We start from the raw sequence: 25,318 nt of genomic DNA, 5'->3' as shown, positions 1-25,318 counted from the left end.
TTTTGAAAATCTCTAAAGACTCCAGCAGATTTTTGAAACTTTAAATGTTCACAAAATTTCATCAAATGGAGATGGAAAGCTGAAATTTACTCTACACTCCAATTTTAACACCCTCCGAAGACGACTTCAGGTGGGTTCAAGTCATTTTAGGGCCTCCAGCGACTTTTTTGAAAATTACTGGAGCCTCCAGTAGATTTTTTAAACTTGAAATTTCCACAACATCAATTTATCGAAAGGAGTTGGCAAGCTGAAATTTACTTCGCAGACTACATGGTGGTTTCAAACGGTTTTGAAGCTTCCAGCTACTTTTAGGAAGTTTCAATTTTACAAAAAAACGTCATTCAACCTTTCAAAAAGTCGCTGGAGGCTCCAAAACTACTTGAAATTCACCAGCAGTCAACTTCGTAGCGTATTGAAATTAGTTTGCAGAATGAATTTTGACTCTCCATCTCAGTTTGATGAAATTTTGGAGAAATTTCAAGTTTCAAAAATTTGCTGGAGGCTCCAGAACTACTCAAAACGGGTTGAAACCGTTTCCAATCGATTTGGCATGTCGAAAATAGGGTACATTTCAAATTTCAGCTTTCTTGGTCGATTTGGTAAAATTTTGGTTTTTCCCCTCATTTTTGGCCTAAATTGGAATTTCAAAAATTCACCAAAAATCGAAAAACGCACTTTAGCACTTGAAATTTTGACAGGTGATAAATTTTTGCATGATCTTTCGATCTACCTTTGTAAAGTTTGAAAAAGTTCGTGCAAGTCCTATGTTAAAACGCAAAATCTGCGATTTTGGCTGACCTTTCAATCAAAATGGCCGCCATTTTGTAAGTAAGGCCAACTTTTTTTTTGGCAAGTTTGCTTAAAAATGTTCCTTAGGATGTCCCCTTTAAGAAAAAAATTGTCCCGGAGGATCGGCGGGGGGGGGGTGCAATTACTCCTATTGTCATATGCCGGACTATTACCCCTCCCTACTCATAATGGCGAAAAAACACTTTTTTCTGAAAAAAGTGATGCTTCGACGAGTTTGGAATAAAATATTTTTGTTATTTGTTAATTTAATTTCTGTGGTTGGATTGTTGACGTTAAAGGCCAAGATGCCGGAGGTCATAAAATACAACTTTTGATGATGATGATGATTTTGAAGTCACCCAAAATACATAAGAGGAGACATGAGTTTAGCCACGTGAAATTTTTTCACAATTTTTTGCCTCCCACTCTCAGAGTTTTTGAGGATGACCTATGAGGAGGAAAAATTTTCAAATTTTATTCTGTCATATCTCTCCCCCCCCCGGGCATGGGGGCCAAAAAAAATTGAAAAAATTCACGTGGCTAGACTCATTGTCTCCTTTCTACATTTTGGGTGAATTTAGAACTTGTTAAAGTAGGTATGACTTTTTTTTTCAGAAAAATCATTTTTTGGTCATTGTTGCCAAGGGGGAGGGGTGGGAGTTACCCAATAATGTTTGATAAAAATTTCAAAAATCCGAGAACAGAGGCACCCAAATTTTAAGAAAATACTGAAAATGAAAAAAATTGTAATACCAAGGTATAACTCACCGCAATATCATCGTACTTTTTCAAAAATAGAACAGGAAAGGGACCTAACCAAAAAAACACGCGATCATGGGGTAGCATTATTTTCTCCAAATTCCCCAGTAAATCTGAAAGCAATTTATGCGGAAAAAATTCCTCGAGGTGAATACGATATCTCAAAATTGCGTGGTTTCGAGCATTGAAAATATATTGAAAAATTTACCATTCAAAGAACCGTACAACATGTTCAGGTTTCCAATCAATGGATACGTCGAATACGAAGGAAACTGGTTTATCAATTTGTAAAACCTTTTATTTTTAAATTTATCGATAAAACTCGTAAAAATGATCACGAAAATTAAACTCGCAAGTAGTATTAGCAGCATTTTGTTGCACTTATACTTAAGAATGTATGAAATTACGAGTATTCGCGTAAAAATCAAGATGCTATTAATCGAACAAAAACTTCACTAACTTACATACGATATTTGGTATTTAATTGAGTTTAATTGAATGAACAATCCGAAGTTATAAATCTGATCTGGGAAACGGAAAAGATTTTCGAGTATACGTATTTTTAAGTAGGAGAAGTAAAGTGAGAAAAATTCAACTTGAAAACAGCTTGATACATATCATAAAAAAGATAAGTACCTACTACCTACATATGATTTTTTTTATATGAAGATTTATCCTGGAGCCAGAATGTATGTAGTTTCCTAAACTTTAATAAGTAATTATGTAGGTACGAATTTACAATTAATTAGTTTGTTGCTCGCGGTACGTCAATCATGTAGAATCGCAAGCTGAATAATTTAGCCTCGGTAATTTTTCTCATAGTGTGCAATTTCGTGCTATTTCAGCATTTCAGGTTTCCTCCCATATACAAAACTTTAAGGGAAAAAAACACCTATTGAATGTGTTGTATAACGTACTGTATTTTTTCTAATAACGTTCTGAAACGAGTACCCAAAAATATTCTCAGACGAATAAAAATCCGCAATTTGCTCTGATGAAAATTTTTATTTCGTTGTAACATTAAAAAACATGGATTAACTAATTATTTAATTAGGCTACGACTAGGTACCGAGTTTATTTATAGATACGAGTAGGTACATGAGTATAAATTTGTAGTTTTGCCGAATAATTAGTCTAAAGTGAATGCTTTACTCGTATCTTCTATGTATTTGCGCCCGACTATATTTTTTTTTCAAAGTTTAAACGAGCTTTAAAAAATTCCAGTCGAATTACGTTTCGGTATTTAATAATTATTCTTATTCTTCGACCTTCGACAGCGGTGCAGTATTTTTTTCTATCGTCAATGCGTTTATTGTCTTCCAAAGTGATACCATGTTGTGGGGCTACTTTTATACACCCTTTTTTGATTTTTTTAAAATTGTCTCGAGGCCAATGACTTCGTATGAGCAAATATTTCGCATTAATTATGCCAAAGTATTGAAACATTTCATTCATGAAACTGGGAGGAGTTGATATGATATTTTAGAAGTCAGTGGTGCTCATTTTTTGATCATTTTTGCCAATTTCAAAAATTTTTTTTTTTTTTTTTTTTTTTTTTTATAATAAGCATATATGTAGAACTGGTGTTTTCGGTGGTACCTGAAGTAAGGCGACATCATGATTATTTTGTCTTTAGTTTTCATCAGAAAAGTACCATTGAAGGTTTTGACAATCCCCACCCCCTTCTCTTCCACCCTAAAGGTAGTGAAAAAGTGGAACTTCGCGCTCCTTCAGAAAATAAACCAATTTAAAAACATAAAAATTATTTTGTTTTTGGATTTTAGAAAACTAAAAAAAATTATCGACTCCACTTTGTTTCATTTTAAAACAATTTTACCAGCTTTGAGAGCCCTTATAGAAAGGGATGACCAAGGAAGGTTCTTTGAAAGCGGGGTATTTGGAAGAATTTTGACACAGAGATTTTTTTAAACTTTGATTTTAAAAATTTTAAAAAGGGGAAGCTATGTATTCAGTAGGACTTTGACTAAAAATGGTAAATTTTCCAAAAAAAAAATTTAATTTTTAATTTTGTATTTATAATTTTTTTCAGTTTTGGGTCATTTCATGTCAATTCGACCAAAAAATTGCGATTTTGGAAGTCATGTTGTAGCGGTAGAAATGATCACTTCTTCCAGTATAAGCGGTAGAAAATGAAAATTTCCTCGTAAATACAAGGTATTCGTGACGTCATACGCATTCTATTTTATGGTATTCGTGACGTCAGTTGATGGAAATATTCGCGACTCATCAACCCTTCCGCGATTCCACCACCTATTTTATACCGCCAATAAGACCTACGCGACGCGCGCTGTTATGTCCCTACTTCTACGTAAGAATATCCGTCATCCCTGCTACTTTTGCGTTGAACTTTCGCCTTTATAAGTTCATGCACGAGCGTTTTTTCCTAAGTTGTTAGTTCCACCAGTTTACCTTGCTAGCTGATCAAATTGTTGTACGCATTCCTCCTCACGCTTTCGACTTCTTGCTGCCCAGTGGAATACCTCGGTGACCAAGACTTCGAAATACCAATTTATGCCGCGGATACGCTTTCTATGGACCCATGGAACTTATCCCATCCGTTATGGAACAACATACCGAGTCACGCCTTACGCGTTCTTATATCTCCACAGTACCGTGGAATATAAGTCATAAAGGATCATAAATGAGGAACTGTGGAATGTAACTAGCACTCGGGCATCGGGGTTATACGCTCGTCAGTAGACACAGCAATCCAGAGAACGCGATGTCCTTAGCCATGACCTCGAGGGATTCGGGGGTTGCATATGAGCTTTTTCGGTTTTGGGCTCAATATGCAACTAAAAACGTTGAAAGCCTGCCACCATCTTACGCATTCGATTTTCTGTACGTTTTCTATTAGAAGTTTATAATTATCATTTAATTATAGAAGACTCATTCATGTATATGATTTGAGCAACCTGTGATATTACGTGTACCAATACATGAATTTTTATTTGGCTAATTGAGATGTCATAATTTCCTTCGTACGCTTTAACCCTGAGAAGATCTACCACCAGGGCTTCCTACCTGAACTACTTATCAACTTATGACGTTTTCTACTTATTTATGACTTCGCGCTTCACGATATCAAGTTCCCCGTTAAAATCGTGTATTTAATCCGGTTCACGAGGCTCCTTAGGAAAGAGTCAGAGGACATAATGTTGGTGGATAATTGCATCTATGTGAAGAAATGCAATTATATCGAGAATCACCAGAAGTAATGTGCTTGAGTTTGCAGTTGTTCACCCCCTACATTGCGGAGCTAGGGCACAATAATTACTTTCTCCCCCTACAATGTCTTTCGATTTCGCTCAATTTTTTTTACAATATCTACCCACCTAGTAGTAAGAAAAGAAACCCGCAATCAGTTGTGTCCCAGCCCCCTCAGGGGTGGGTGGGGGGCTTCCATTATTATCACATTGTCTCGAGGTACTCAACTTCAGCAGCGCATTCCTTCAAAACTATGGTACTTTGATCAAAACTGATTCCACAGTTCGAAAGGGTATTGAATTTTGAACTTTTTAAGCATTTTGAAATTTTCAAAAGTTGAAAGTTGAACTTTCAAATTGAAAGTTCAAATTTCAAAATAGTGCTGTAAGTGGGAGCTACCATTTAAAATTCTGAAAAAATTTCCATAGATGTACCTATGGATGCTGTTTTGAAATATTCAAATTTCGAGATGGGATCCCTTAATGAAGGGGGAGCACCCCTCCCCCAATTTTGGAAAAAACTATCGAAAAAAAATCTGGGGCATGTGATGTATCGAATTGCATGTTTATGGTCACGCTGAACACGAATATGACGTTAGATTTTTGATTGGACCCCATCCACGGCCCCCAGCACCTCCCCAAATGGGGTAAAAGTTCAAAATAAAGTTTTTTTCGTGCGATGCATCAAATAGTATGTTTTTGGTGACGCTGAACACGATTATGACGTCAGATTTTTGGTTGGACCCCATTCACGGCCTCTAACAAATTTTTTTGCCTTTAACAATGGGGGGAGGTTCTGGGAGCCATGGGTGAGGTCAATTTGAAAAACTAAGGCTATATTCGTGTTCAGCGATACCGAAAACATACCTACTATTTCATGTGTCACACGATTGAAACCATTTTTTTTAGGTTAGATCCCTTGGGGCGGTGTTGGGGACCATGGATGGGTCCAATCTAAATTCTGACGTTATATTTGTGTTCAGCGTCACCAAAAACGTACTATTTGATGCGTCGCACGAAAAAAACTCTATTTTGAACTTTTACCCCATTTGGGGAGGTGCTGGGGGCCGTGGATGGGGTCCAATCAAAAATCTAACGACATATTCGTGTTCAGCGTTAACAAAAACATGCCATTCGATATATCACATGCCCCAAATTTTTTTTCGATAGTTTTGCCCAAAATTGGGGGAGGGGGTGCTCCCCCTCCACTAGGAGATCCCATCTCGAAACTTGAATATTTGAATATTTCATAAAAGCATCCATAGGTACATCTATGGAAATTTTTTCAGAATTTTAAATGGTAACTCCCACTTACAGCGCCATTTTGAAATTTGAACTTTCAATTTGAAAGTTCAACTTTCAGTTTCATCTTTTGAAAACTTCAAAATGCTTAAGAAGTTCAAAATTTAATACCATTTCGAATTGTGGAATCAGTTTTGATCAAAGTACAGTACCATAGTTTTGAAGGAATGCGCTGCTGAAGTTGAGTACCTCGAGACAATGTGATAATAATGGAAGCCCCCCCACCCATCCCCTGAGGGGGCTGGGACACAACTGATTGCGGGTTTCTTACAAAAAGGAAATTTTCAACAAAATGTGGCTCAAGTTTGATTTATTTCATTTTAAGTAAATGTTTTACTGGTTCAAATTAGCTAAAAGAGGTGGTGTTTTCTTTTCTCTTTTTTTTAAAAAAAAAAAAAAAAAAAACTTTTGCAATGGGAATTAAATTATAAACAGTGGAAAAATTTACTAGGCTGCAGTTCAATTTGGTGGCTAGCTTATGATGAGGAGAAAATCAGTTTTTGCATATTTTTGATTTTTGAATGTCTTTTCTTCTTTAATTGGTTTTTTTTTTAAATTCACATAAAAATGAAATGAAATACTTTTTTTCCAAATTCTCAAAAATGATATGAAAAATTAGAAAAATGTCTAAGCCATAGAAAATTATTTACAAGCATTTCAAGAAAATCACGATACAACTTAAAAATACTTTTTCAAATTTAAATTCCAGTACAAGATTTATTTAAATTCTTTACAATTGCGACCATTTCTCTTCTCAAATTTTATAGGGTAACCAATTCTACTCCTTATACACAGATCTGTTTTCAAATGCTCTCTCGTAAAAGTCTCAATATTCGTTGATAAACGATAGTTACGTAAAATGTACACGATTTGCGTTTTAATCGAAAGCATCGCGTATCTAATTCCTGAAAACATAAAAAATTGTTCAAAATTTTGAAGATTCTGGTGTTAATATTGTAATTTATATGTATGCTACTCAAAAGCCATGTGCCATGTGTAATTAGGAGATTTACGAACCTATGCAAGATCGTGGCCCGTATCCGAAGCTCATAAAGCTGTTTTTTGGTCGATTTTTCATTGCTTGTTCGCTGAAGTGCTCTGGATCCCATTTTTCAGGATTTTCATACAAATCTGGGTCTTGATTGGCTAAATGTAGAACTGAAGTGACTTGTGTGTTGGCAGGTATGATCGTATTATCTAAAACAAATGTAGGGTTGTACATACGTATGTATTCTGTCGGTACGTCATTTTGAGTGTGCCATCGGGGGGGGGGGGGTCTGCAGTCAACTCTCTAGAGAACCACAAAAGCCAGACAGTTTCGCTTTTTTAAAAATTTTGCAATTTCGCAAGATTTGAATCAAATTTAAATTTTTGTCAAGTACATAAATTATAAAAGCATCGTTATTGAAAATTTAAAGTTATTCAACATTATTGTATTCAACTCCCCCCCCCCTCCAAGATTTGTTCGAACCGTATCTGGGTAATTAGCATGAAAAAAAGTGTGGGAAGGGGTGTGGTGTGAGGTAAAAATCGGGAGAATCTGGCGAAGAAAGTTGAGAAAATTTCAGCCCCCCCCCCACGACACATCACTTTGTCACGCCTCTGAATAATTCGCTGGTCACAGCTGAATCGATGGAAAATAATTTTACCTTTTAATATACAATCTTTGTGAGTACGTCTGGTGGTAACTATGGCGTGAGAAAATACTCTGGTTGTTTCCTTGATGCATTGCTCCATGTATTTCAAACCATTAAATAAGTGATCTGCGGTTAGAGTATCGTTATTTTTGGTTAGCTCTTCGATTTCTTCGTAAACTTTTTGCTTCAACATAAATGAATTGATTTGATTGAGATTTTGCTTCGTTAATAATCATTCATAATGAAATTTGAACGTGTGTGCTACCTGAATATCCTGATGAATTGCCAACATCAACATTGTAAAGCAAAGATTTAGTCCTGTGGTTTCGATTGCCTAAAAATAGTAAAAAATTATGCCCAGGATGAGATTATGAGATTGGTTTTGGCGGGTTGAGATTTTGTAAACATCTTCCGTCTGAGTTCATTCGACACTATTTACGATTAGACTAATTATTGGTTTAAATAATACTCACTGTAAAGATTATTTGTGTTAGTTCGTTTCTCATTCGTGTGTCTGTAAAACTGGGCTCTAATAAACCTCCTCTGATAAGTTGATCGATTACAGCTTTCGATGAATTAACTGTAAGCAAATTAATTCGAATAATTATGAGAACCTTTTTACTATTATACCTTTACCTACTATTACGATATCGATCATTTTGCCCCAACTATGGGAATTAGGATTAAAATGTAGGTATCGCTTATATCGTACCTTGTTCTTCTGAATATTCTCCACTTTTGAACTCATTGAGTTTATCTTTCAATATCTGAAAATATGTTCGATTAAGTATAATTGATTCCCTTCGCAATTAAATAGAAAGCATTAATTTCAAGATTCCGTGCGAAGTGTACAGGGAAATACTTATCAAAATCGAAGTAAAAAAAATTGAATTGATTGAAAATTTAAAATTTGTGTAAAGTAATGGCGTCAGAATCAATCAAATAATTCCCACAACCCATTTGATGATTTTTTCAAAACTAGCAAACAAGTTTCGCGAAGCACGTGGCTGTTCCCATTCGCGAGACAGACAACCAGTCATTATAACATTTTTTGTTCGTCTCCTCGCTCGAGTACCATCTACTTACAGGTTGAATTTTGGCGGACGATTTCCGGACCACCCTGTAGTTCCTCCTCTTTTAAGAAAAACAGTCAAAAAAAGTTTTCATCTAAAAATGAACCAGTTTTTTTTTTTTTAATTTTCTGAAACGAGTTTTAATGCACGATTCTAATGCAGTGTAATGTTTTCCCCTGTGCTCTTCGTACTGGCTTATAGATTCATTTCGTATTTCGTATACTTACCTTTGTTGGCAAAGCTTGCAACTGACGTATGAGTTTGGTTTTTCCAGTTAATTTTAGGTAGACGTTGTATATCAAACTCGGTTGCAGCCAAGGTGTTATCGTCTGTTTTACCACGCTTGATATTCCTCTGAAATTCATAACAGATTAATTTAGGGCTCGTGACTCGTGTTCTAGTCCGGCATATGACAATAGGAGTAATTGCACCCCCCCACCCCCCGCCGATCATCCGGGACAACATTTTTCTTAAAGGGGACCGGCCATTTTGATTGACAGCTAGGTCAGCCAAAATCGCAGATTTTGCGTTTTAACATAGGACTTGCACGAACTTCTTCAAACTTTACAAAGGTAAGTAGATCGAAAGATCATGCAAAAATTTATCACCTGTCAAAATTTCAAGTGCTAAAGTGCGTTTTTCGATTTTTGGTGAATTTTTGAAAATCGAATTTAGGACAAAAATGAGGGGAAAAATCAAAATTTTACCAAATTGACCAAGAAAGCTGAAATTTGAGATAGACCCTATTTTCGACTTGCCAAATCGATTGGAAACGGCTTCAACCCGTTTTGAGCAGTTCTGGAGCCTCCAGCAGATTTTTGAATCTCGAAATTCCCACAAAATTCCATCAAATTGGAGTTGTAAAGCTAAAATTTATTCTAGAAACTAATTTCAATACGCTACGAAGTACTACAGGTGAATTTAAAGTCGTTTTGGATCCTCCAGCGACTTTTTTAAAATTCCTGAAGCCTCCAGCAGATTTTTGAAACTTTAAATTTTCACAAAATTTCATCAAATGGAGATGAAAAGCTGAAATTTACTCTACACTCCAATTTTAACACCCTCTGAAGACGACTTTAGGTGGGTTCAAGTCATTTTAGGGCCTCCAGAGACTTTTTTGAAAATTATTGGAGCCTCCAGTGGATTTCTGAAACTTGAAATTTCCCCAACATTAATTTATCAAATGGAGTTGGCAAGCTGAAATTTGCTTCGCAGACTACATGGTGGTTTCAAAATATGATTCTGAAGCTTCCAGCCACTTTTATAGGAAATTTTAATTTTCCAAAAAAACGCCATACAACCATTCAAAAAGTCGCTGGAGGCTCCAAAACGACTTGAAATCCACCAGCAGTCAACTTCGTAGCGTATTGAAATTAGTTTGCAGAATGAATTTTGACTCTCCATCTTAGTTTGATGAAATTTTGGGGAAATTTCAAGTTTCAAAAATCTACTGGAGGCTCCAGTAATTTTCAAAAAAAGTCGCTGGAGGCCCTAAAATGACTAGAATCCACCTGAAGTCGTCTTCAGAGGGTGTTAAAATTGGAGTGTAGAGTAAATTTCAGCTTTCCATCTCCATTTGATGAAATTTTGTGAAAATTCAAAGTTTCAAAAATCTGCTGGAGGCTTCAGGAATTTTAAAAAAATCGCTGGAGGATCCAAAACGACTTTAAATTCACCTGCAGTACTTCGTAAGTTGTCAAAGTCTTGCTTTTTGCTAAAAATTGTTTTCTCTTGCGCCAAAAATTGCAGAAAGTGTCACTTTGTTGCGAAAAAATTTCCTAAAAGGTTCGATTTTTATGGTTACTTTTTAGAGCTTTGATTGCTAAAGTTTCTTTTTTTGAAAAAAATTGAGAAATACGAGACTTGAATAAAATTTATGGATTGATTATCAATACAGAAACTGAATTTCAGTTTTCTGATTCAAGAATTCAGTATCAGATCAGATTACATTAAGTACCTACATATTCCATTCGATTTTTTTTTTAAATTCCAATTTAAAAAAATATTTTTGCACTATAGATAGTTCTATTAATCTTAATCTTACTCTTGCAGCGCTTCATTGAATTCCTTTCCTTGCTGTCCTATTCCTTGCATTCCTACGCCCAGTGTGATTTCTGAAATGAAAACATGTGTCGAGTACATATTTTCAAAACATGGAATAGGTACACATAAAAAGAGGGGAAATTTAAAAAAAATTCAATTTCAAAATAGGTACCGAAAAAAGTGATATGCGTAAACCCTATTGAAATTATTCGAAAGGCGCTGATTTTGATAGTGAAATTAGTTTGACCCTGTGTTATCAAAGTTGAGCATTCTAAAGTCTCAGGAAGGGGGGGGCCTTCGGTCTAAAATTTTGAATAATAAGATGAGGTTTACAGAGACGCTGATTCTGATTTTGAAACCCGTTTGACCCGAAGAACCAAAACTGAGTTTTCTAGAGGAGGACTTGAGAGAGTCTGAGTTTTTAGGAATGCTGATTCTGATTTTGAAATCAGTTTGATCTTGAAACCGAAACAAAAATACCTACAGAGTGGGGACTTGAAGCTCGAATTTTCGATAATCGTCATGTACATATTTAAGGACTTTAAATCTGATTTTAAAATCTCGTTTGATCCAAAATTAAAATTAGATTGCATGATTCGAAATTTTGGATTCAGGTTTTCGCCTGGGTTCACGGATTTTCAGGATCAGAATCAGTGCCCTAGACTAGAAAACTTGATTTTCAATTGCTGATTGTCTTCTTTTTCTTCTTCGTTTTTTTTTGTTGGAAATTTTGCTACAGAATGATTGACGTCAATCGACAATTTTACGTCGCTTGACGACATCGGTTTTTACCTACGATAATGTCAAGTTAACCTTCATGGCATTTTTCCAAATCCAAACGATACAATTTCAATTCAAATACGCCCCTCCAAAAAAAAATACTATTTTTGAAATGCACCATCTTGATATGCATACTAAAAGTCTCATTTTGAACTTCAGGGGGGCAGGGGAAGAGGCTCTGAAACATTTAACGAATTGCTCTTACCTACGATAGTGTCGATATTAGTATGTATGACATCTTCCCAGATATCGACTACTTCACCAGAATCTGCTGCTGGTTTGAATAAATCCACAAGAGCTGAAGAATTTTTTTTGAAAATAGTTACATATTTTGCGAGCATTTCCGAGGTGAAAGCAGGTGCTAAAACTTTTCTCGATATTTTCCATTCTTCGTCTGAAAAAGAATTTGGTGTAAAATTTGTTTTTGACTTGCGATGAAATCTTCGTCAGTTTACTGACAAAGTGTGTTGGATACTTCACGAGGGAAATATCCCAACAGGACGAAACATTTTTGAAATGTTGCTACGTCGAAAGAGCATCTAGGAATTCATCAGTAGCCAAAACTTCTGGTGCTGAGATTTTTAAAAATAGTTTTTAAGCATTATTGAAGAGATTTGAGCCCTCAATTGGGTCATGATTTTCGGTATTTTTAAATTTCCGAAGAAAATTAATTTTTTCTGTTTTGACTTCTTAAGCACTTTGTGGAATTGCGAGCCCAAAATTCATATGATAATTTTTTGGATCGTTATGATAATTTCTAAAGATCAACCAAACGTTGAGCTCCAATTTTTTACTATCAGTAATCATGAAAATCATGACTTAGTTTTGTGCTCAAAATTAGGTATACAAAATTGCTTTAAAAACATCTTATACGAAATATTCGATGGTTTCGACAGGTCGCTGACATCTTTTTTCAAAATTTCGAAAATTATTACCAATTTTGGGCTGAACATTTTTTAAACTGCGTAAAGTTTCGTTGAAATTTCAACATTCAAAAATCTGCTGGAGGCTCCAGAACTGCTCCAGATGGTTCTAAACTGTCTCCAATCGATTTAGGTGGACAAAAACGCCAATTTGGTGAGATTTTGATCGCCAAAAATTGACCAAAAATCTAAAAATATATTTTAGCATCTGAAATTTTGGCTAGTGATGTATTTTTACGTGCTCTTTCGATCTAGTGAGCATATGTAAGTGTAATGCGTGCTTACATGAGGCGTTTAATATTCCGGTTCCTAACCATTGATGTCCGAATCCAAGCAACTCACGGTATTGAGTCTGATTTAATACGGTCTGTGGAAAATTAATTTTTACGAATGTATTAAAGTTATGTGATGAAAATTCTTCATTGAGCTTCAAGTTGATAAATTTAAACCAAAAAATTAAAACCCGATCTCTCGAATATGTTGAGAAAATAATGAGAATAAAAACATTCAGGAGCGATAACTCACCGAAATATCGTCGTATTTTTTCAAAAATAAAACAGGATAGGGACCTAACCAAAAAAACACACGATCGTAAGGTAGCATTATTTTTTCCACGTTCTTCAGTAAATCTGAAAGCATTGTTCGAGTACAGTTTTTGAAATATCTGTCATTTGATGTGTTGCATTTGATGAAAAATAAATAGATACCTACTTACCATTCAAAGAACCGAACAACATATTCAAGTTTCCAATCAATGGATACGTCGGATACGAAGGAAATTGATTCATTAATTTATAAAATCTTTCATTTTTAAATTTATCGATTAATTTTATTAAAATTATTACGAAAATTAAGCTCGCGAATAATAATATCAGTATCATCGTAACGTAGATATATCTCTGAAATTACTATAGCGTTAGGATGCTGGCGAGCATCAATCCAACTAATAACACGTCTTCGAACACTTCTCCGTCTATCTATAGTACATATCTACCTATTTGACTGTGAAGTGTAATTTTACGATGCATTTCATCTACCTACCTATAATAGTACATATCTTGAAAGCATAAAACTGGAAAAACGAATGATTGTCATCTCTTAAAGAAAAGCGGACATGCTTAGGAGGGGTAAAGCCCGGAATGAGTCAACTAGACGATTTAGAATCATTAAAAAGAACAAGTGTAAACGTACACGTTTCTAATTTTATTGATGGCGATTCTTTCTGCACTAGCCAGCATATGGAATAGTGTTTCCATATTAACATAACTAGACTTCCGAGGTGAAAATTCCAATACTTATGTCTATAGGGTGAGCCAAAACTGCCAAAAGTAACGCTACATTACTGCTAGCATGATGAAAAATTTTAATTTAGTTATAACCTTGAAAACATCGCGTATTTACATAGTTGTTTCATATCATGGATTTTTGTATGTTGTGCGTGGAATAATTAGTCTTATAAATAAACCATCGCGCTATCTTCAATTCTCATCTGGCATCTTCAAAAAAAAAAAAAAAAAAATGTAGATATTTAATAATAATTGAAAAAAACAGCGATAAAAATTAGGTAAATACATATATTACGTCTAAATATTCCATTTATGAGTATTTTAAGCAAATTCAAAATAAGTATATAAATTGAACATCTAATTTCGTATCGTATTATTATTTTCGATCTCCTTTCTTCTTGAAAATTTTATATGGTAACCAAGTTTACTTTTCGAATGGACTTTTCGGTGTTGAGCAATTTTTAAGCTCTCTTCCAGTCACAGTGGAGAAATAGGTGTAGTGTTTCAATCGTCTTCTTATTGGTAATTGCCAATTGGTAAGTGAGCGAGCGAGCACAGGACTTCTTAGAAATCTACAAGATTTAGACCCTTTCTCTTCGTAAATTTTATAGGAAACCCGATTGTACTCCTTACGAACAGATCTGTTTTCAAATGCTCTTTCGTCAATTCTTTGATATTGGTTGACAAATGATAATCTCGTAAGATGTACACCATTTGCGTTTTAATCGAAAGCATAGCGTATCTAATTCCTACAAATACAGAAAATTAATTCGTGTGTAAGTTTATGTGGTCTACCGTGCTACATAATTAATTACATGTTTGAATTCAAATTATTTACTCAATTGCTTTCTAGTCCGGCATATGACAATAGGAGTAATTGCACCCCCCCGATCCTCCGGGACAGCTTTTTTCTTGAAGGGGACATCCTAAGGAACATTTTAAAGCAAACTTGCCCAAAAAAAACTTGGCCTTATTTACAAAATGGCGGCCATTTTGATTGGCAGGTCAGCCGAAATCGCAGATTTTGCGTTTCAACATAGGACTTGCACAAAAATTTTCAGACTTTACAAAGGTAGATCGAAAGGTCATACAAAAATTTATCACCTATCAAAATTTCAAGTGCTAAAGTGCGTTTTTCGATTTTTGTTGAATTTTTAAAAATCGAATCTAGGGCAAAATGAGGGAAAAATCAAAATTTTACCAAATTGACCAATAAAGCTGAAATTTGGGATATACCCTATTTTCAACATGCCAAATCGATTGAAAACGGTTTCAACCCGTTTTGAGCAGTTCTGGAGCCTCCAGCAGATTTTTGATACTCGAAATTCCCATAAAATTCCATCAAATTGGAGTTGTGAAGCTGAAATTTATTCTAAAAACTAATTTCAATACGCTACGAAGTACTGCAGGTAAATTTCAAGTCGTTTTGGAGCCTCCAGCGACTTTTTAAAAATTCCTGAAGCCTCCAGCAGATTTTTGAAACTTTAAATTTTCACAAAATTTCATCAAACTGTGGTGGAGAGTCGAAATTCATTCTTCAAACTAATTTTAACACCCTCTGAAGACAACTTCAGGTGGGTTCAAGTCATTTTAGAGCCTCCAGCGACTTTTTTGAACGTTACTAGAGCCTCCAGCAGATTTTTGAAACTCGAAATTTCCCCAAAATTTCATCAAACTGTGGTGGAGAGTCGAAATTCATTCTTCAAACTAATTTCAATACGCTACGAAGTGGACTGCTGGTGGATTTCAACTCACTTTGGAGCCTCCAGCGAATTTTTGAAAGGTTGTATGACGTTTTTTTTGGAAAATTGAAATTTCCTAAAAGTAGCTGGACGCTTCAAAACCATTTGAAACCACCATGTAGTCTGCGAAGTAAATTTCAGCTTGCCAACTCCATTTGATAAATTAATGTTGGGGAAATTTCAAGTACATATAAAAAATCAACTGGAGGCTCCAGTAACGTTCAAAAAAGTCGCTGGAGGCTCTAAAATGACTTGAACCCACCTGAAGTTGTCTTCAGAGGGTGTTAAAATTAGTTTGAAGAATGAATTTCGACTCTCCACCACAGTTTGATGAAATTTTGGGGAAATTTAGAGTTTCAAAAATCTACTGGGAGCTCCAGTAATTTTCAAAAAGGTTGCTGGAGGCTCCAAAATGACTTGAAATTTACCTGCAGTACTTCGTAGTGTATTGAAGTTAGTTTTTAGAATAAATTTCAGCTTTACAGCTCCAATTTGATGTAATTTTGTGGACATTTCGAGTTTCAAAAATCTGCTGGAGGCTCCAGGACGGCTCAAAACGGGTTGAAACCGTTTCCAATCGATTTGGCATGTTGAAAATAGGGTATATCCCAAATTTCAGCTTTCTTGGTCAATTTGGTAAAATTTTGATTTTTCCCTCATTTTTGGTCTAGATTCAATTTTCAAAAATTCACCAAAAATCGAAAAACGCACTTTAGCACTTGAAATTTTGACAGGTGATAAATTTTTGCATGATCTTTTGATCTACTTTTGTAAAGTCAGAAAATTTTCGGTTGAAACGCAAAATCTGCGATTTCGGCTGACCTGTCAATCAAAATGGCCGTCATTTTGTAGGTAAGGCCAACTTTTTTTTAGGCAAGTTTGCTTTAAAATGTTTCTTAGGATGTCCCCTTCAAGAAAAAAGTTGTCCCTGAGGATCGGCGGGGGCGGGGGTTGCAATTACTCATATTGTGATTTGCCGGACTATTCTTTTGAAAATTAACATACCTATACAAGATCGGGGCCCGTATCCGAAGCTCATGAAGCTGTTTTTTGGACGATTTAGGACCGCTTGTTCGTTGAAATTTTCCGGATCCCATTTTTGAGGATTTTCATACAAATCAGGGTCTTGATTGGCTAAGAACAGAAGTGGTACGACGAACGTGTTGGCTGGTATGACCATGTTATCTACATTACATAAAATAATGAATGCAGGTTTTAATCAAATAAGTAAGAATGGATTAGTTGTGACGAGTGCTTGTGTCGAGGGGATGAGGGTAAATTCTTGAAAGTATGATTTTACCTTTCAGTGTGCATTCTTTATGAGTACGTCTGGTGGTGATTACGGCATGAGAAAATACTCTAGATGTTTCCTTGATACATTGCTCCATATATTTCAAATCGTTGAACAAATGATCTGCGGCGAGAGTGTCGTTGTCTTTAAATAACTCTTCGATTTCTTGGTAAACTTTTTGCTGTAAGAGATAGATAAATTGAACGATTTGAATTCGTTTTAATGAGACATGCTTTTTGCATCATTTCAGAACTGAATTACGTGCACGATTGATACTACATAGTTTGACTTATTGTTAGTACGTAGTCGGGTGTGAATTGAATATAGACTACCTACCTGAATATCCTGATTAATGGCCAACATCAGCATTGAAAAACAAAGATTCAGTCCTGTAGTTTCGATTGCCTGAAAACATATTATTTACCCATTGTAGAAACCCATTTATCAGAATCACATTACATTTACAGGGTGTTTACAGCACGAAAAAAGTACGAATTTACGAAAAAAGCACGAAATTTGAAAATGACCCAAAAAAGTACGAAAAAACGTCAAAAATGTGCGAAATTTACGAAATTTGTACGAAATTTTGAAAGGATTCCATTGTTAATTTGCCAACAAAATCACCAATATATCCTCAAAATTCTTATTTTTTCAAAAAAAATTTCCCTCGCTTCACTCGGGCTAAATTATTGTTTTCTATTTCTCAAATTATTCATAATTATGTTTGGAAAGTAGGTAGGTCTAGATACATAGTTAGTTTTTAACAAACCTTTAAAAATGTCATTGGTGGAAAAACTGGCTTTTTCACATCAAAATTACTACTATTTTGCTTCTTGAAACTACAAAATTTAGAAAAGCTTTTGCCCTCGCTTCGCTCGGGCCAATTTAGTGCCTTTTCCCCGCAACCAATTTCAACAAACCATTGATAAAATTTTAAAAAATTGAGATGAAAAAAAATTTCTTGCATTAAAATTGATATTGTTCTAGTACTTTTCGAACTACAATTTTCTAAAGCTTTTGCCCTCGCTTCGCTTGGGATTCTTTTCTTTTTAAAAATTGAAATTCTTGAAAAAAATATATCAACTTAGTATTCAATTTTTATAGTTTCAAAGTGAAAAAATAAAATTCTCGCATACTTACTTCTCGAAATACATTTTTTCAATAGTTTTCACTTTCACTGGCGCCTGTTCTCTGACTTTAAAAAAAATCAAAATTCACATCCTAGAAAAATCTTTCCAATTCGAAAATTTTAAAAAACATTGTTTTTTTATAGCTCTTTCAAAATACGAATTTTCCAAAGTTTTTGCCCTCGCGAAATCAAATTTTCAAAAACTTTCGCCCTTGCTTCGTTCGGGCAAATTTTTTTCTTCTTTTAAAATTGGAAAAAAATCACATTTGAGCCCCCAAAAATTGAAAACAGAAAGTGAAAATTTTTGTAAGTCTTATGGTTATGACATCAATCAGCGAAATGGGTATTTTTTTCCTATTTATGTTGACCAATTTTCAATCAAACCCCTCCCTCTCAAAAGACCTCTATGGGCAAATTATATTCGTTCTGGTCTCACATTGGCTCTTGATGGCCCAGACCACACTGCTCAGCACGTTCAAATTTTGATTTTTGTGGCCGAAATGACATGATACACCCCCTCCCCTCCATGTAAATTCAAAGTATGATTATTAAAAATATATTGTACGAAAAAAATACGATAAAAGTACGAAAAAGGTACGAAATTTTGTTTTTTGGATTTAGTAGACACCCTGATTTATTATATGTTCATTATGATGATTCTTGAAGGCGAATAAAAAAGGTATCCCAATTGGCTGAAAAAATTTCAACATGGACAAACCTAAATCGAAAGAACATTCAAAATATATCACCAGCCAACATTCAGTTGCTAAAGTGTATTTTTTGTTTTTTTTTCTGATTTTTTAAAATCCAATTTTGGTCGAAAAATGCGAAAGAAATCAACATTTTACCAAATTGACCGAAAAAATTATTGTTGAGGTATTAATGTACTTTTTGAAGATCTAGAATTTCCAGAATACATCTTTATGCCTCAGAACGATTTGAAACCACCTCCAATGGACTGAGCATTTTGAAATTAGGGTACTGCGAAGTAAATCGTAGCTTTTTGACTTCATTGAGTAAAATTTTATGGAAATTTCAACTTTCAAAGTAAATTTTTAGTTTTACTCTATCAACGCGTCGCTGAATTCTTTTCCTTTTTCCTCCGTTCCTTGGATTTCTACGCCCATTGTGATTTCTGAAATGAAATAATTAAATCAAAATTCACCCCTCAAATTAAAATTATTTTAATTAAAAAAAAAAAAAAGAATGGAATTTTGGAATTTTTATTTCTGTCGGATAGATTGTGTAGCTGGCCATTTTGTCATGTAAAGAACCGAACCTGAATTATATTTTTTTGATTACATAGTTCCTGCATTTTTATTTTGTTTTCAAAAGATGAGAATATTTTTTCGGATTCCAGTTTTCATTTCTTCTTTGAAAAAATCATTAAATTCTTGATGAAAATTAGTGCTGCGTCGGCGTCGCTGCCTATTGGATTTTCTCGAACTCGGAAAAACTTGTTAGGTAAATGATGTCTTAAACTCTTACCTACGATACTGTCAATATTCGCCTTTATCACGTCTTCCCAAATATTGATAATTTCACCGGAATTCGCTGCTGATTCAAACCTGTCTACTAAAGCGGACGAATTTTTTTTGAAGGTATTTACGTATGTTGAAAGCATTTCTGTACTGAAAGCCGGTGCTAAAACTCTCCTCGATATTTTCCAATCATGATCTGCAATTATTTAATTTTATATAAAACAGATCACCTCACATCGTGGTGAGTTGGGAATTGGAAAATCTTACAATTAGCACTTAGTATTCCAGTTCCTAGCCATTGTTCTCCAAATCCAAGCGTATCGCGGTGTTGAGTTTGAGTCAATACAGTCTGTGAAAAATATTAAAATAGCGTATTTGATTAGATATTTCATAGATCAGAATGTGTTGCTTTTTTTTATTCTATATAGTGAGAAAAATGTTCACGATTTTTTCACTCTACTTACTAACGTTTTTGGTTTTTGCGGGGAAAAAAATCAGAAAATTTTATTTCTGACTGGTCTATTTTCAAAACAGAGTTGGAAGAGCTTCCACCTATTACTGAAGAGATTTTACAGAGCACTGAAATTGACTCTCGCCTTGACTCTCTGTCTAGAACAATTCTTTGTGCTGCCTCCAAAGCTCAAAAAGCAATCTCTAAAACCAGCATAACAAATCTTCCTTTTCCTATTGTTCGACTCATCCTAAAAAAAAATCACCTGAGAAGACAATGGCAAAGAACAAGAGACTATTCCTTGAAAAATCGCTTGAATCATCTAACCCATAATGTATGGAAAAGATTGGAAGAATATCGACATGCCAACTACCAAAAATATCTTGAGAGCCTATTGCCCAGTTCTTCTTTATGGAATCATACTAGAAGTCTTCTCAACAAACCAACAATATTACCTCCACTAACTCGTAATAACAAATTGGCGACTACAAACCACGAAAAATGTGAATTATTTGCTGATTTTTACATAGATATTTTCTGTAATAGAAATACAGACACTCTTGATATTTCGACTGAACCCAGCAATCATCGTCTTTGCAAAATGCTTCATCAAACCTCAGTTGAAGAATTCGCTATATTATCAAAGAAATCAAAATCCGGAAATCACCAGGCACGGATAACATCATAGTAGGGGTACCATGTCGGTCTATCGTTTCAAAATCGCAAAAGAGTGAGACCGGAAAGACATACTTTTTTCGCGATATTTCCTCGAAAGAGGATCATTTCCCGACCCCGAAACCACCATTACATTTTTGAGATCGAATTGCAAAACCGATCCAGGGGTTCCCAAAGTTGTGAAAATTGAGCACCTTCGTTGTCTTCTATTTTGGTCCATAAATCCTGACCAAAAGGGGGTAGGGGGGTGCTTGTGGTCTCAAATAACTCGTATTGGATCACTCTTGAAATATCTACCCATGACCGTTCTCATTTAGTGATACCTCACATTTCAGTGGTTCCCAAAGTTGAACTTTTGTATTCCAAATTTTTAAAGTCTCGCATTCAAACGAATATTGTCAGTAAATAAATTTAGCAATCAAAAACTAGTCCAGATAAAAAGTTGCGAAATTTTACGACGATTTCAAAAATGTGTCATTTTTTTTCTAAGCATTGATAGGGGCCGAGCTGAGGGGGTTGGAACGTCAAAAAACGTGATGTAACAATAGTCCAGTAACTTAAGCAAAAAAATAGGGGGTATCGTGAATCTGTAGGTGGCAAGCTGATTTTTGGTATACTGGTCCATTTTGATGGCCTGAAAACGAATCCGAGGAGTCCCTTGCGGTCCCGGGTGAGCTTTCCCCTAAATTGTGGATCTTAGCCCCCCAAAATCGGTCGCCATAATGTTGATGGGTAATATTGATTGTAGTACCTTCAATCGTTCCAAAATGGTACGGGGGTGGTTTCCTTTGTTTTTCTGAGGTACAGAGCAGAGCACAATGTCATCCCGCCCCCTCCTCCCCCTTCACTTATCAGTTATTTGCCTATATACGCACGTGAGATGAATTGAAATGCGCTAAAAAATGTAAAATTGTCGAATGGAATGTTGATACGAGTTTCAAAAACCAGTTTTAGCGTATTGTGACCACTTCTCCCCCTTTGTGGATCTTAGCCCCCCCCAATCGGTTTTTGACCAATATATCGAAAAGTATTGAGTCCAGCTCAAAAATTGTTAGGACGAATGCGGCTCTACATCTAATTTCTCATCAGATGACCCATTGATCAATTTTCAGGTCCCAAGGGGGTTGGACCTACCCCTTCTGACCTCTCACCATTCAATTATTTGCCAGTATACGTATATGAGGGGAATTGAAATTTACTAAAAAAAAATGTAAAAATGTCGAATGGAAAGTTAATACGAGTTTTAAACGTATCGTGAACATTTCTCCCCCTTTTTGTTTTACAAGCCCTCAAAACTTTTTCGTACTTCTGAAGTGGAGTGAACCTAAATCATCGAATACCTATGTACCTTCTCGTTCCTATACTTTTCAAGTCTGTGTGTATGAAATTTCCAATTCAATCGCCAATAGGCAAAGTAAAAATTTGAGAGTAGGTAATTTTATAAGTTAGATGCATTAAAAAATTTCAAAATTTTATTGTAAATTCAATTAATGAACAATGGAAACGGGTAGCGAGAGAGAGGTAGGCGATGCAGCATCGTGTCCCTAGTTTAATTCTGAACCAAAATGCCAAGTTTCGCTATGCTTATGCGATATGCCAATGTTTCAAGTGTGTTAGAATGAATGGTACTTTTGGAAGTAGGTTGGTGGAGCGAGCAATGAATTCTTTGAGCATTCACAGCGCTTATTTCACACCAATTTTTGAAAATCTGAGCTTCTAAACAGTGGTACTGACTCTCGGAGAATTGCAATTTTGGTTCAGGATTGAACATAGAACACAATACTGTATCTCCCATATCTCTGCTGTTACTTGTAGGTATCAAAGTGATGGGTTTGGAGGAGTTGATTTTTGGTAGCCCCTCGTAGGGAAAAAATCTGAGATCTGGTCACAAGGTGAGCTTTCTCAGGTTTGGGTACGATTTCGAATCTGTACATACGAGAAGGTATTTTTCAGCCCAAAATTTTTCAAAAACTCAGTTGAGCTACAGACAATTTCTGAAGTTGCAGCCCAATCGCACTTTTTGATCATTTCCGCGAAATTCCATTCGTCATTTTTACATTTTTTTTAGTAAATTTCAATTCCCCTCATATACGTATACTGGCAAATAATTGAATGGTGAGAGGTCAGAAGGGGTAGGTCCAACCCCCTTGGGACCTGAAAATTGATCAATGGGTCATCTGATGAGAAATTAGGTGTAGAGCCGCATTCGTCCTAACAATTTTTGAGCTGGACTCAATACTTTTCGATATATTGGTCAAAAACCGATTGGGGGGGGGCTAAGATCCACAAAGGGGGAGAAGTGGTCACAATACGCTAAAACTGGTTTTTGAAACTCGTATCAACATTCCATTCGACAATTTTACATTTTTTAGTGCATTTCAATTCATCTCACATGCGTATATAGGCAAATAACTGATAAGTGAAGGGGGAGGAGGGGGCGGGATGACATTGTGCTCCGCTCTGTACCTCAGAAAAACAAAGGAAACCACCCCCGTACCATTTTGGAACGATTGAAGGTACTACAATCAATATTACCCATCAACATTATGGCGACCGATTTTGGGGGGCTAAGATCCACAATTTAGGGGAAAGCTCACCCGGGACCGCAAGGGACTCCTCGGATTCGTTTTCAGGCCATCAAAATGGACCAGTATACCAAAAATCAGCTTGCCACCTACAGATTCACGATACCCCCTATTTTTTTGCTTAAGTTACTGGACTATTGTTACATCACGTTTTTTGACGTTCCAACCCCCTCAGCTCGGCCCCTATCAATGCTAAGAAAAAAATGACACATTTTTGAAATCGTCGTAAAATTTCGCAACTTTTTATCTGGACTAGTTTTTGATTGCTAAATTTATTTACTGACAATATTCGTTTGAATGCGAGACTTTAAAAATTTGGAATACAAAAGTTCAACTTTGGGAACCACTGAAATGTGAGGTATCACTAAATGAGAACGGTCATGGGTAGATATTTCAAGAGTGATCCAATACGAGTTATTTGAGACCACAAGCACCCCCTACCCCCTTTTGGTCAGGATTTATGGACCAAAATAGAAGACAACGAAGGTGCTCAATTTTCACAACTTTGGGAACCCCTGGATCGGTTTTGCAATTCGATCTCAAAAATGTAATGGTGGTTTCGGGGTCGGGAAATGATCCTCTTTCGAGGAAATATCGCGAAAAAAGTATATCTTTCCGGTCCCATTGTTTTGATAATTTTCACTTTGGTACCCCTACTATCAGTAAGATTATGCTTAAAAACCTTCCAACAAATACCTTAACTAGCTTCAAAACACTTTTCAACTCTTGCCTTTGAATTGGTTACTTTCTGAACACCTGGAAAATTGCCAAAGTAATTGTGCTATGCAAAAAAGAATCTCCTTCTTTGTCTCCTAATGATTATAGACCTATCAGTCTTCTCTCTTCTCTATCCAAAATCCCTGAAAAAATCATTCGTAAACGTCTTTTGGACTTTCTGAAAATGGAACAGATTTTGCCATCTTTTCAGTATGGTATGCGTAATAAAATGAGCACAGTTCATCAGTTGCATCGAATGGTACAACTTATTAACAATGGCTACAAAAAGAAGCAATTCACAACTGCAGCTTTTATAGACATCAAAAAGGCCTTTGACTCTGTATGGCATTGCGGTTTAATTCACAAATTGGTTACAATCGAAACACCCCCTTTTCTACATAAAATCATTTCTACCTTCCTTCAAAATAGGAAATTTTATGTTCAAATCGACGATGAAAGCTCTTTGCTTTGAGAAATCAGCTAAGGTGTACCTACCGCAAGGCGCTGTATTGAGACCAACATTGTTCATCTTATAATGCTATGATATTATTGATATTCCTAAACCAGCATAATGAAATAGCAATGTTTGCTGATGATACGTGTTTACTCAGCCAAAATAAGGATCTTCTAATTGCTCGTAATAAACTTCAAGCTGGTATCGATGAATTGGAACCATGGTTTGAACACTGGAAACTTAAGCTAAATCCTCTTAAAAGTGAAATGAAAATCTTCACACTTCGCAAAATTTCACTGACTCCAGAAATCGTAATCGATAACACTGTGGTACCATGCAATACATCAACAGTTGAATATGTCGGCATACACTTGGACCAGAAACTATCTCTCAAAAACCACATCATTCTCAAATCAGGCGATGCCTACCTCAAACTACGTAAACTATACCCCTTATTGAATTGTCATTCCAGATTGTCTACATCTTGTAGTCTACTTCTTTACAGAAGTCTCATCCGTAGATCATTCACATATGCAGCACCAATATGGATAACAGCTTCAAAAACTAACAAACATAAGCTACAAATTATACAAAACAAAGTTCTGCAAATCATTACAAACGCACCATGGTTCCTCCAAAACAATCAGTTACATAATGAACTGCAAATAGAATCAATCGACTTATTCTCTGAAAGACTTACTGAAAAATACCTATTCACGCTGGAATCGCTTGATGACTTTGAATTCCTACTTAGCAAAAATCTTATAAATCGTGTCTTAAAACACGTAAAAATCCTCAAGATCTTTTTTGATGCAATAAAATAATAATTCTTTCAAATCGTTATATTCGTAGGTTTTTATAAAAATTGTTGCCTACCCTCTTAAGTATCACGTTATTGTATAAAAATTGATCCCTTCGTGTATAGCGTTTAGACGCTGAGCCAAATAAAGACATAACTACTTTTCTCTCTCAAA

At 35.4% G+C, this 25,318-nt stretch overlaps 2 protein-coding genes across 2 annotated transcripts; both read right to left on the bottom strand.

Annotated features, from left to right (window-relative positions):
* Positions 1-6,369: 6,369 nt before the first annotated feature.
* On the bottom strand, positions 6,370-13,578 carry LOC135844853 (cytochrome P450 4C1-like). The gene is made up of 12 exons (XM_065363234.1): positions 13,249-13,578; positions 13,059-13,162; positions 12,819-12,900; positions 11,816-12,004; positions 10,832-10,901; positions 9,015-9,141; positions 8,427-8,481; positions 8,188-8,294; positions 7,980-8,048; positions 7,727-7,898; positions 7,095-7,274; positions 6,370-6,982 (listed from the first exon to the last, which is right to left on the bottom strand). The coding sequence occupies exons 1-12, from the start codon at positions 13,412-13,414 to the stop codon at positions 6,795-6,797; spliced, it is 1,509 nt and encodes a 502-aa protein (XP_065219306.1). The 5' UTR covers positions 13,415-13,578; the 3' UTR covers positions 6,370-6,794.
* A 487-nt stretch (positions 13,579-14,065) lies between these two features.
* Positions 14,066-18,306, bottom strand: LOC135844886 (cytochrome P450 4g1-like). Its single transcript, XM_065363280.1, has 5 exons — positions 17,993-18,306; positions 17,189-17,257; positions 16,862-17,033; positions 16,567-16,746; positions 14,066-14,568 (listed from the first exon to the last, which is right to left on the bottom strand). Exons 2-5 carry the CDS (start codon positions 17,219-17,221, stop codon positions 14,384-14,386), a joined length of 570 nt encoding a protein of 189 aa, XP_065219352.1. The 5' UTR covers positions 17,222-17,257; positions 17,993-18,306; the 3' UTR covers positions 14,066-14,383.
* Positions 18,307-25,318: the final 7,012 nt, after the last annotated feature.

The sequence above is a fragment of the Planococcus citri genome, chromosome 1, assembly GCF_950023065.1.
Source record: "Planococcus citri chromosome 1, ihPlaCitr1.1, whole genome shotgun sequence".
Classification (NCBI taxonomy): Eukaryota; Metazoa; Arthropoda; class Insecta; order Hemiptera; family Pseudococcidae; genus Planococcus; species Planococcus citri.
Note: the sequence above shows the minus strand (reverse complement) of the source record. Positions and strands in the feature narration are given on the sequence as shown.

Coding starts and splice junctions, on each gene's coding strand:
- LOC135844853 (XM_065363234.1), bottom strand. CDS start 13,414: ATGATACTGATATTATTATTCGCGAGCTTAATTTTCGTAATAATTTTA. Junction 9,142..10,831: donor TTCAATGAAGCGCTGCAAGA/GTAAGATTAAGA, acceptor TATGAATTTCAG/AGGAATATCAAGCGTGGTAA. Junction 8,295..8,426: donor AGAATATTCAGAAGAACAAG/GTACGATATAAG, acceptor ATTTGCTTACAG/TTAATTCATCGAAAGCTGTA.
- LOC135844886 (XM_065363280.1), bottom strand. CDS start 17,221: ATGCTGATGTTGGCCATTAATCAGGATATTCAG. Junction 16,747..16,861: donor TAAAGAATGCACACTGAAAG/GTAAAATCATAC, acceptor TATGTAATGTAG/ATAACATGGTCATACCAGCC. Junction 14,569..16,566: donor CGGGCCCCGATCTTGTATAG/GTATGTTAATTT, acceptor CTGTATTTGTAG/GAATTAGATACGCTATGCTT.